General features: G+C 52.1%; 1 protein-coding gene across 29 annotated transcripts in view; it reads left to right on the plus strand.

The window, feature by feature from the left end:
• The window catches only part of LRRFIP1 (LRR binding FLII interacting protein 1), a 146,044-nt gene that overhangs the window by 66,834 nt on the left and 66,950 nt on the right, over positions 1–12,260 (plus strand). For 2 of the 29 annotated variants that reach the window (XM_034655482.1, XM_034655486.1), the window contains exon 1: positions 5,783–5,818. The exons of the other annotated variants lie outside the window; for them this stretch is intronic. In XM_034655482.1, the coding sequence (XP_034511373.1) occupies positions 5,798–5,818 (21 nt within the window). In that variant the 5' untranslated portion in view covers positions 5,783–5,797. Of the gene's footprint in view, positions 1–5,782; positions 5,819–12,260 lie in introns of those variants that run through there. 29 annotated transcript variants of the gene reach the window in all.

Raw genomic sequence — 12,260 nt, forward strand, 5'->3', positions numbered from 1 at the left:
TCTAAGGCCCGGGGGGTAGTGGGCACCTTCCGCCGCGGTCTCTGTGCCTGGTGAAGTGCGGGGTGGGCTCGCGTGGCCGGCACTCCCTGAAATGAACGTCCCCACGCGACGATGCGCGGGCGGGAGCGGGCTCTGCCCTCGGTTGCGTTCGGGGCCCCGTGTGCACTCTCCTTGCGCGCTGGAAAACACGTTTTACTGGACGTAGCCTCCCCTCGCCGGGACCAAGAGACTCGGTCGCTCCCCTGTTCCTTTTGTGGCGGCCTTTGACGGGCTCAGCCCGGCCGGCGGTGGCCGTGGATCTAGCCAAGGTCTCGGACCTAAGCGTGGTCGAGAGTTTCAGTAGCAACCGGTAGTTTGGTGTTTTACAAAATACAGCACCTGGAAACCGGTGCCCAGAACGGGAGCCCTCACCCCGAGGCTGGCACCACCAGTGGCTGGGGTAGTTTGGAGTACTTACCCTGCTTTGGAGCTTGGGACCAATGGGGCTGAGCCTGATTTCTCCCAATTCGTCCCGGGACCCAGGGCACCAAACCTGGCCTGGTCTTCTGGGGTCTCCGGGTCTGGGCCGGATCCTCCATGCATGGGATTTTGCAGTTAGCCAGCTCAATACCCACCCAGGACTGGGATCATGTATGTGGGGATGTTTGGGCATTAAAATTGGACAGGAGGTAAGGTGGGGAAGGTTTGTACTTACCCATTTTGGGGCAGCTTGTGGTTGACTGTGAATGGAAATACAGAAAGGCAAAAGGGTGCACTTTGGAAAAGAATCATGAGATCAGTGCTGCAGAGTGACCCTACCTAGATTTTCATTTTACCCAGCTTTTGTGGAAGCCTTGATAGAAGTGTGAGCCTGACACAATCACTCCTTCATCAGGCAGAAATTAATCATCTACTGGGTGTTTGTGGAGGATCCAAGATAAATAAGACGGCGCTGACCTTGGGGAGCTTCCTGGTAAACGCCAGGGAGAGGCGTAGAAATACGTCTCTGATGAAGCCACACTTGAAGGTTGCTTTCCTTGCTGGGTACTGTCGGGTGGGTATTTTTAATGTCTGGGTTCATGTGCTTCTTCTGTGGCCTCATTTAAAGTTCCTGCCGTGAGCCAGACCTATGGAGCTGGTTCCTACCCCTTCACCTGGCTGGTGTGTAAGGGCCTGGGAGCTTACGGAGAAATCCTTGCGTCACCGTCAGGGAAGGGCCCTCGGAAGAAGGAAGGACGAAGGTTGCTGGGAGATGCTGGTGTTCTGCAGGGCTGCCTAGGCACACCATAGATGGCAAGAGCAGGGTGCTGTTAGCCCTGGGCAAGAGTCGAGCTCAGAGGGACGAAGCACTGGGCAGGGAGCCCTTGATGAAGAAAAGAGTAAACACGGAGAATCAGGATGTGGGGACGGGAGGGACAGGCCGTCCAAGGAACGAGAAGTAACATGGGCTCTCTGTGGCACGGGCTGCCAGTCCCTTACCCGTGGATTGGATCTGGTTGAGATGTGCGCTTCGTAGAGGTACTGTGGGAAGAAGTCGCAGGAGAGTCTGGAATGGGTTTGATTCAGGTGCTCCACTGTACCCCCAATCTGAGGATAGAATAAGCTCTGAAACCTGAAAATTGCTTTTGTTGTGTTTTGTTTTTTTTAAGTTTGTGGCAGAATTCATTTGGCAGGGAAGGCTGCCCTGGCCCATGGGAGGCTATTTTCTGGCTCTATCCCTCTCACCGTGAATATTCATACCTTTGTCTGCAGCCCCAGAATGTCCTTGGTGAGGACTTTTACTCTGGTGATTACAGACTGTAGGGCCTATGCAATGCATTACCCTTCTAAAATCCAAACATGTTGAATTCTGAAACCTCTTTGGTCCCAGGGGTTTCCAATAAGAAATTGTGAACCTAGAGGAGTTTTGTTTTGTTTCGTTTTGTTTTTTAGTGAATTGTAGCAAAATGTGTTTTAGAGTGGGACCTGGGAAACAGAAGTAAAACTCAGTCCTTTTATGAGGTTAATGGTCGTTTAAAAGGAAGTGCTGAGGGGCGCCTGGGTGACTCAGTCGGTGAAGCATCTGCCTTCAGATCAGGTCATGATCTGGGGGTCCTGGGATGGAGCCCCGGTGTGGGCTCCCTGCTCAGTGGGGAGTCTGCTTCTCTCCCTGCCTCTGCCTGCCACTCCCCCTGCTTGTGCTCTGTCAAATAAATAAATAAAATCTTTTAAAAAATAGAATTATAAAAAAATAAAATAAAAGGATTAAAAGGAAGTGCTGAATGAACAGTTGGGGGTGCCTTACACAACAGTGAGCTCTGGTCCTGGGGCTCTTTGAGTGTAGAAACCATACATTTCTTTAACTTTTGTAACTTCCTCATGCTTATGATGGGTTGTGTCACCTCTGGTCTCTTTCCACATACTGATTAGAGCTAAGCCCTCTCAAGCCAGGTCCCGGCCTGAGGACAGCCTGTCTGGGTCGAACGTGGACATAGTCTCCCAAGACCCATCTCATCATTGTAGGAACCTGTACCGAGGTCCGCAGCTCTTGGCAACTGGGAGCGTTGACCAGCGTGGGGGGTTCAGACAGCACGAAGGTGGTGAGCCTGGCCGTCGCTCGGTCTGAGATTTTGAGCCCTGGAAACCTGCCTTGTTTTAGATGGGTCACTTTCCCAAGCAGACAAAAATAGTGAAGTAAGGTCTTTTCTTATAGGATTTAGAGTGTCTCCCTGGGCAGAGATGGAGACTAAATTTCCCTTTTGCTTTAAGGGTTACTTTCTCTTCACCCTGAGCTAATCAACATAGCGGAAGTCTCCTTAGCAAATTTAAAAAAAAACAAAACAAAAAACAAAAAACCCTGCAGTCTAAACGGCCACTTATACTGAGCACAGGAAATCAAGTTATTTATAGTTGCAGAACTGCTCTCAAGTGAAGTTGATTGGAGTCTTACCTGATGAGAGGTCCTTATCTAGGTTCTGCAGAACTGTGAGGGCAAGTGTTGGTGCAACCAGTCTGTTCCTCAAAAGGCAACGTTCAGGCGGAATTTGTTATCCCTGAAAAATCAGGCTATGTGACTCAGCAGAGACATTGTTTATGACCAGTTACTCAGTGTTTCCAAGTATCTGTTCATATTTAAAAGTATTAATCTTGGAACCTTGGGGCCATAAGGTTCAAATCACGAGCCTGTTATCGAAGTAAGCCTGTTACACCCCCGCCATCGGCTGGAGACGGGGCAGGGGCCGAGGAGTTCTCTTACCTGCAGCTTTCACTTTGGGCCACCAAAATTTTAGTTTGTTTGTTGTTTTTTTTTAAGAAGCTCATTTTCATGGAATGGATTTACTAAATTTTCATTATTTAGACTTTCTAGATAAAATTATATTAGCTTCTTTGTCCATGTTTGTTCCACAAAGCATTATTTTCACTCTATCCATGATGTAATAATTCAAAATTGCCGTGCTTTTGATTGAGACCACCACTAAAACCCCCTTCCCCTGGCCAAATTCCAAAATAAATAAGCAACAAAACCAACAATAGCACAAATGTGTATTCTGAGACTCATCCATTCATTTGGGCAAGGGCCAGAGTTCAAGCGGTTTTCTCCTTAATGCAGAAACTTGACAATTTTAAAGTCATGTAAGTGGTTTTGCCTTGAGTCGGAAGGCACAATTACTTTGTAGTAGGGAAGTAATTTATCTTAAATTATTGTAATGAGGACTTTTAATTGTAACCAAAATGTTTCCTTTGTAGGTTCGTGTGATCAAGCTTGTCAAAGCAACATCATTTCTGATCCCCAAGTCTTTTTTATTTTGTGGCAAGTGGGTGTATAATCTTCCAGGGGGAAGAGAAATCGAGTGGCCTTTCGGTGTGGGCTGGGAACCTGCCCTCCCTCCTCTGAAATTCCCCCGTGCCCGTCCTCCTGGTGGGCGCCTCAGCTCGCTTGTCTTCTCCCGGTGCCTTTAAGCTCCTTCTGCACTGAATCCACGCTGCAGGATCCCTAGCTGCCACGGAGGATGCCTTGTAAGTGTTAGCAGCAGGCAGCATTCCCAGACGCCTGCAGCGTCCCCCCTGCTAAATGTTTTCTGCGGATGGCTTCCCTAGCCCTTGCCAGAACCTTGTTTGATTATCTCCACATACAGATAAAGGGGAAACTGAGGCTCAGAACGGTCAGGGGGCTTTCCCAAGTGCACCCAGCTAGCAGGCAGTAGAGCCGGCTCAGACCCAGGCCTGCTGATTCAGAGCTGGTGCTGCTAACTGTCACCACTGTATACAGTCCTTCAGCGAGGGTCTGGCCAGGAGCTGCTGCTGTGCGGCTGCTGTGAGTTTCTCTTTGCCACCTCTGAGGTCTCACACCCCCAGTGTGGGGCTGAAGCGTTTCTTGGTACAAAGGCTGCCTCATAGGACACCTGGCCTTGCCCCTGAATGCATAGTGAGACATCTTCATTTCATCAGACATTTCCTTTCTCTCTCTGGTAGTTTCTAGACAAAAGAACTTCCTTTTTTTTTTTTTTTTTTTTAAAGATTTTCTACTGGGGCGCCTGGGTGGCTCAGTCGGTGAAGCGTCTGCCTTCAGCTCAGGTCATGCTCCTGGAGTCCTGGGATCAAGCCCTGCATCGGGCTCCCTGCTCAGCGGGGAGTCTGCTTCTCCCTCTGCCTCTGCTGCTCCCCCCACTTGTGCTCTCTCTCTCACTCTCTCAAATAAGTGAAGTCTTTTTAAAAAAAATATTTTTTACTTATTCATTTGAGAGAGACAGAGAGAGCGAGAGCACAAGTTGGGGGTAGGGGCTGAGCAGGGAGCCCTACAGGGGCTCGATCCCAGGACCCCACCCTGGGAAGACAGACATTTAACCGACCGAGGCACGCAGGCACTCTAGACAAAAGAACTTTCAGTTCAGCACTTTATTTTTCTAAATAAGGAAAAGAAGAGTAAAAATGAAAGAGCCACAGAAATTTCTATTTTTCTATTTTCACATTGCACTAGCATTGTAACTGTTATGTGTGTCAGCATCCCCCAGAAGCCACCTTCCCGGGTGTTGTGTGCCGCTACCCGACCCCACCCAGACAGACAAGCTCACTAAGAATTGAAATGATGGCCTCTGGGGACGCCTGGGTGGCTCAGTCACTTAAGCGTCTGCCTTTGGCTCCAGTCGTGGTCCCAGGGTCCTGGGATTGAACCCCACATCCAGCTCCCTGCTCCGGGGAGCCTGCTTCTCCCTCTTGCCCATCCCTGCTCATGCTCTCTCTCACTCTCTCTCGCTTCTCTCAAATAAATAAATAAAATCTTAAAAAAAAAAAAAAGAAAGAAAAGAAAAGAAAGAATAGAGGGCCTCTGTTTCTCCCCTGGCTGATTCCAGGAATATCATGCAAATAGAGGGAAGGTTGTAAATAGTTGTGCGCTGCCCGATGTTGGAAAGTTCTGGTGCGAGACCAGAGTGTCCAGCCTTATTCTGAGAAGGAACAACGTCAGTGTTTCATGACACTTTAAAATGTGGGGTTTGCAGGGAAGACCGTGAGTAGAGCAGGTTAGGGTGAAAGAAGTGGAGCCCAGATGTGTTGGCTGGAGGACACCTGTCACCTGGAGGGCCAGCCGCACAGGGGGGGCCAAGCCGCTCCCACCTGTCGGTCACACGTGGTTATTTGTGGCTGTCATGTTTTCCTTTGTCGTTCCAGCACCGTGAGGCTATTGAATGAGATGTGAACCTTCTCTCAGCTCAGAAAAAAATATAAAAGGTTTTAAGAGGAAGAGGAGAAAGGTCTTGACATGGAGGATACTGTGCAGTCTGTGTGTTGGTCCATGTCGGTACAGTAGCTAAAGATTGCGTTGGGAAGTCTCCCTGGGCAAATGTCACTTTGTGAAATTTGGGTGAGTGTTACCAGTCACTGCTTTCTACAAAGTAACATGAATAACATTGCTCCTGAATCCTACCAGTTTGTTATTTTAGTATGTGGGTTGCTCTTAAGAAGTTCATTATTCAGGAAAACAAAGTCTGGAGATTTCTAGTAGCCAAATGGGGAAAGAGAACTGACAGTCTCACTATAGAAATAATTCACCCCTGGTGTAGAGACACAGCATTCTAGAAGTAAAGGAAGCTCCTGGAGATCGCATAGCCTGATCCCCCCATTTCCTATAATGAGCGCTAACATCCAAAATGATGTAGTTTCCAAAAAACTGACTGATAGCTGTAGAGAACACACTGAGGGGCCGGCGGGAGGGGGAGTAAGTGATGGGGGAGTGCACTGACTGTGATGAGTACGGGTAACATATGGAGCTGTTGAATCACTACGTTGTACCTGAAACTAGTATAACACGGTGGGCTAATTACCCTGGAAATAAGATAAAATGAAATAAGATGTAAATAAATAAATACTGCATGATTAGTACCACCACCAACAACAAAAAAGGGGGTGTGTTGTGAGAGCCCACGAACTGGTAAGCAGGGGAGCCAGCACCAGAGGCTGGGTGTTGAGGCCCCTCCCTGCGTGGTCCCCACCCGCAGAGACCCGGAGCACATGGCCCAGCTTGTGGAGACGTGGCGCCCGATGTCCCCTGGCTGGGCTCCTGGAGGCGCATGGCCCAGGCCTTGCAAGGTAGAGGCCTCTCTGAAGGCTGGTGTTTTATGATAAAATTCTTTGATAATTTTACATTCTACTCTAGAATTCATTGGTTTTGGTGGAAACTTGGTGTTTTATATAACTAGTTAAACTTTAGTCTTTAAAAAAAAAAGATTTATTTATTTATCTGAGAGAGAGAGATTGGGAGAGTGAGAGTGAGCAGGGCGAGGGGTGGAGGGAAAGAATCCCAAGTAGACTCCACCCCCCCAACAGAGAGCCCATGTGGGGCTCGACCCCACAACCCTGAGATCATGACCTGAGCCGAAATCAAGAGTTGGATGCTCAGCTGACTGAGCCCCCCAGGCTCCCCTGAACTTTAGTCTTTAACTTTCTGTTTTCCAAACCTTCACGTTAAATGGACAAAGCGTGTCTTATTTAGTCTGTGGCTCACGCAGTGGCCCCCAGCCCTGTGACCTTAACCTGTGATTGGGCTGTTTGGACCATGCGGCCGAGCCGTAGAGAGGCTCAGCTCCCTCGTTCCACTCTGCACTTTTAAAGCTGTGGTTCTCAACGCTGTCGAACCCAATGCCCTCTTTTTATGACAAGTTTTTATCATCCTCATTGCTAGCCTGAAATGGAATTCATAGGTGCTAAAATCTTCTGGTACACATAATGTCAATAAAACGTTTCCACTGTTGCACTGACAAGAAATCAAATGAAGGTAAATCGCAGTAGCAGAACGTGGATTTCAATAAACGCTGCAGGCCCGTGTGCCAGAAGACCATGGGAGCAGTCACGGGTGTGCGGACGCTGCCCCGAGCCATGGTCGCAAACACGGACTGATGGGGGGTGTGGTGCTGAGACTCGGACGCCACACATTCTGTTGCCTTTGGTGACTCGACATCCCCAAGTGGTCACTAACTCTTGAGAAAGTTCTGAACAGAGCCACGTCATCTTCCCTCAATCTTAATACGGATCGCATTCCTGGAATGTCCAGTGTACTTTAAAACTGCACAAATCATATTTTGATTTAATGCCTAAGTTGGAATCAGTTCGTAGATCTGAAAATTATAAGGTGGTTTCTTCTCTCCGTCTGAATAGTCAGTGAGAAAGTTCTTCGATACGCAGGCTTGTCTGAACGCAGGATGGTTGGCCTGCCTTGTCTTGCCCCTTACATGCTATCCGTGCCTGCCTCCAGTCACCGTGACATCCCAACCATGGCCCTCAAATTTCCAAAATGCCCTCTAAAGAGTTGGCACTGCCCTCGTCAGCGACTGCAATCTCAAAGCATCTTCCCTTCCGTGGCGCTTGTATTCACAGGCACGGCCATAAAGCGTACGCCCCTCACGGGGGGAATGTACGGTAATTGTGGGAGCAAGGGTTTTGGAAAGATGAGCATGTCCTTTGGGACTGGCATGCAGTGTGCATGGCGGCCGAGGGCCATGGGGTGGCGGGTGCGGGGTACAGAGGCGGCAGGAGTCCCTGTGAGCTGTTGGCCAGCACGCTCCCTTCCCTGTTCACGCCCCTGCAGGAGAACAAGGCCCTCGTTGCACTCAGTTGCTTTGAATAGCAGCCCATCGTGAGAATCGACTGCACACGAGGGATTGGGAATTTACCCAGAAAAGGAGCTGGCTGTTGCCACTTCCTGTAGCGAAGGCCGCTCTGGAAAGGGGCTCGGTGGCAGCCTCGTGGTCCCTGTGCACAGCCGTCCAATCCAGACAGGAGACGTGCAGCGCGTCCCAAGGCGCTCTCCTGCGGGCCCGGGTGTGCGGCCTCCAGCCTGCCCCAGCGGGAGCCGGGCACCTCTGTCATCCTGGGGAAGAATCTCACACGCACAGAAAGCTCTGCTTCTTTCCAAAGCTGGTTCTTTGTCACCGTTTCAGGCTTCAGCTGCGTGATCTTCCTGTTACCTTCCCATGAGCGAACTTTCCCTGAGAGCTGACGACCTCTGGTTAGATTATGCAGCCTGGGAAAAGGTCTGGCTTTTCAGTTCTGCCTGATTCTGAAACCTGAAGTCCGGAATGAATGTGTACAATCAATAGTAAAACGTCTTCCTAATTCTAGAATTAGATCACCCGTGGCTCGTTTCCACGTGACGTCTGAGGAAACAGTATAAAGAGGTGGCCGTCACTGGGGTCCCTGGGGTGTGGCCACAGCCCAGCCCTCCCTCCATGGACCCCAGCGGTGTTCTCAGTGGGTGGCGACAGTCTCCTCCCGAGCAGCTGTTCTGGAATGGTGGCACGCAGGTCACCGAGCACGGCTGGCCGCGGTGAGCACGTCAGCAGGTGCGTGAGGCCGCCTTGGGCTCTGCCTCATAGTCGCGGCAGCTGGCCTTGGCGCCCTCATTGCGGTGCCTTCCCTGTCCCCAGGGCTCTCTTGGCCTCGCTGGAGGAAGTGACAGGGCGCATCTCAGTCCCGTTTCTCAAGAATCGCCCCCGAGTCATGGCTTATAAACCCCTTCCGGCTTCTGCGTGGAGTTCTGGAACCCTGGGAGTGACTGCAGAGTCGCAGAGCAGAATGAGAACATTTTCTGTGACCGCAGGAAGCGTGGTCTCGGGATACAGAATTCCACACTCTGCTGGAATCCCAGGACACGTGCACACGGAGCCAGGCTGCCCCGAAGCAGCACGAGGCTCCCCAGGAGTGACTGCGGCTTCCTCCTGCAGCCGCAGGCCCTGCGCCCGGGCCTCCCGTTCCACCGCTGTTCATCACCTTCCCGTTCTTTGAAGGTCATCACGTGGGGTCCTCCAGGTAGTTAAACGGGTAGGAGCTACAGGAAGGTTATAGACACCCTTAGAGGTCTTCGAGCCCCTAGAATGTCCTTGGGATTTGGGGACAAGGTACTGGGGCTGGCGTGTGGCTGTCCCAGGCTCGGCAGCATCCCATCCAGTGGACAGGATCTCCTCCAGCCGGCAGAGCACAGGGAAGGTTGGCCGGGGTGGCAGGGCGTGCGGAGGGCCTTCCTCCCCGTGTCCTGGTGTCTGACGCCTCATTGTAGTTCTCCTCAGCCTCAGTCCCCAGCCAAGGGGGGGTCCCTGGGGGAAGGGTGTGGCTGGCCTGTCAGGGGAGAGGACACTGCATTCCCACCAGGAGCCTGGCTGGATCAGCTCCCCCGCCCCGCTCCCGACCCCGGAGGGGCCTGCTGGGGGAGCGGCTGGGGGGACAGCAGCCCTGCAGGGGTTTCCAGCAGCACCCCAGCCACCTTCGAACAGCCCCAAGCATGGTTTTGGTTTTGGGGCTCCTTCCTTTCCTTCCTCTCTCTTTCTCTCTCTGCCTGCCTCCCCCTTCCTTCCTTTTAAAATTTTGTTATTTATTATGAAAAATGTCAAACATACCCAAACATAGATGGGATAACAGAAGACAGAGGTCCCACACTTGAGCAAGTGTTGCTCCCCCGCCCCACACCCTGGGAGCATGTTGAAGCCCAGCTGGCTGGGCCCCACTCCAGAGGTCCTGACGGGGGGGGGGGTGTCTGGGGGGGCGATTCTGCATCTCTAACTCATCCCCAGGTGTGCTGATGCCCGGGGGGGGGCACACTGTGACAGCCACAGCCCACCAGCCAGCCCAGCAGTCCAGCCATTTAGACCCCCCAGTTCTTAGAAGGCAACTCTGACGGAGATCGTATTATTTCTTCTTAAATATTTCAGTATGTATCTCAGCAGCGATGCGGTGGGGAGCAGGAGGCGGCTTGGGGCCCAGAGCCATGCCTTTTCTGGAGCCCCTGAGGGCAGACGCTGAGGGCTTGGTGCCTCTCTCCTGTTGGCTCTTGGAGGAAGGGAAGAGGGCAGCCCAGGACCGGGAGGAAGGGCCCGGCCAGCTTGCCCTGCCGCTGCCCCAGCAGGTGCCCTGAGGTCACAGAATAAGCTTGGTCACAGGTCACTCGGGGGAGCATCACGGGAGCTGAAGGATGACGGAGCAGCCCACTCGCTGGGCAGGGTGTGTGGTCTCGTTTTCCAAGCCTGCTTTTCTGAACCCCTGTGTCTTCTGTACTTTCTCTCCTAAACTCCGCAAACCCATCCCTTTCCTTCCCTCCAGCCCTTCTGTCCTTGCAGCCTCGATGGACCATCATCATCTCCCTTCAGTTTGGGAGTTTGAGGGGCTCGAGGTGGCCGCACACCCCAACTCTGAAACCCACACCGGCCCTGGAGGCGCGCTGGGGTCAGCAGGCAGGACGCACGGCACGTCCAGGTTTGGGGACGTGCCCTGCACATCACAGGCGTCCAGGGATCCTTCACCAGGCTTCTCTGGCTTCTAGAGCACACGGGCTCTCCTCAAGACCTTGGGCTCCCGGCACCCCTCCAGTGCCCTCTGGCCGCCCCACTTTGCTTCATCCCACCTGTTCACGTTAACAGGCTCAGAAGCAGCCCCTGCTCGCCTCCTGGATTCCACACTGCCTCCCTCAGCCCCTTCCTGTTCCCCACATTTCAGCCAGAGTGGTTCTCAAACAGAAATCCACCCCAGCGTGTCCCTTTGTAAAACCCTCCAGTGGTTCCACATTCCTTCAAGATAAGGTCGCAGATACAGGAACTGAGAGCTAAGGCCTGCTCCCCAGGCCCTCAGGCTTCTCCACCTTGTCACACTTCCCCCCCCCCCCATACTCCCTGGCCCTGGCTCTCTCCCCTGGAGACTGCGGACCCACACTACGGTCTGCAGGTCCTTTCCTGGCCGTGTCTGAAGGTGCTCCTGCCAGGCTGGGTGGGCCTGGGCTGGCAATAACCAGTAGCTGCAGTCCCCACCAGCTAAGTACAGAAGTGAAAGTAAGCGTTTGGAAACTCTCCTGCAGACTGACATGGCTGTGACCTCAAGAATGTGAGTTTATATTTCACAGAAGTGGTGGGTGGTGATGGATTTGTCCTGTACACAGAAGCATTGGCCTGAAGCACAGGGAGCCCAAGAGCTGTTGTCTGGCCCAGGGCAGCGGGAGGGCAGGGCTGGTCTGCCCATGAAATGCTGCAGGGGAATGAATTCGTGTTTGCTTGTCACCGTGGTGGACCAGAACTGTTTCGTATTTTTCATTCATTTAACGACTTGATCGTGCCCATTATTTTTTCTGGTGACTTTGCACCAGTTGTTTGAGTGATCACTGTCTCAGGCTCTGGGTCAGGCTGTGTTCTTGACGATGTCAGTGTTTTAGGGTAAATTGTGTTGTCAAAACTCTCTAGTTTTGGATTCAGGCCCCTCAGGCCAGGGCCAGGCTTACGACGCTGGTCACAGTCTTGCACACAAAGTTGGCTGTGCAGAGGTTTTGGGCCGGGTTAAATGTTGACCCCTCTGTCTGTTGGGTTTTAATTAGCCAGATTCCCAGAGCCAAGCATGACCGTTACAACTTCCTGTATCACGGGCATCTTGCTTCCTGCGTAGGAGTCCCCTGCGAGTCCTGAGAGAGGAAGGTATTTCAGAAGGTGGCGATCCCAAGGATTTGAAATTGTACTGAATTAGAAATTCATCCCCTTTCTGAATTCAAATCTAAGGTCGATTGACTGCAGTCGATGTGTCTTGAGGCTGGCCGATGCGTCCTCCTGAGGAAGTTACTCTACAACTTGGTTCGTTCCCATGGTTCCTTTACCATCCCAAGCCCAGGTCCCTCCAGTGGGGAGCTGGTGGGCTTTAGTCTGTTGGCGCCATTATCCGCATGGCCAGGACAGACTTCCTGGGTTGGACATGAGGACCACAGGAGTGGGCGGGCCATGATGGGAGCCTTCTCCTGGCTGGAGGGAGACCCACAGGAGCAGCTGGGATGTAGTCTGTGGTCC

This window comes from Ailuropoda melanoleuca, chromosome 2, assembly GCF_002007445.2.
Source record: "Ailuropoda melanoleuca isolate Jingjing chromosome 2, ASM200744v2, whole genome shotgun sequence".
Lineage (NCBI taxonomy): Eukaryota > Metazoa > Chordata > Mammalia > Carnivora > Ursidae > Ailuropoda > Ailuropoda melanoleuca.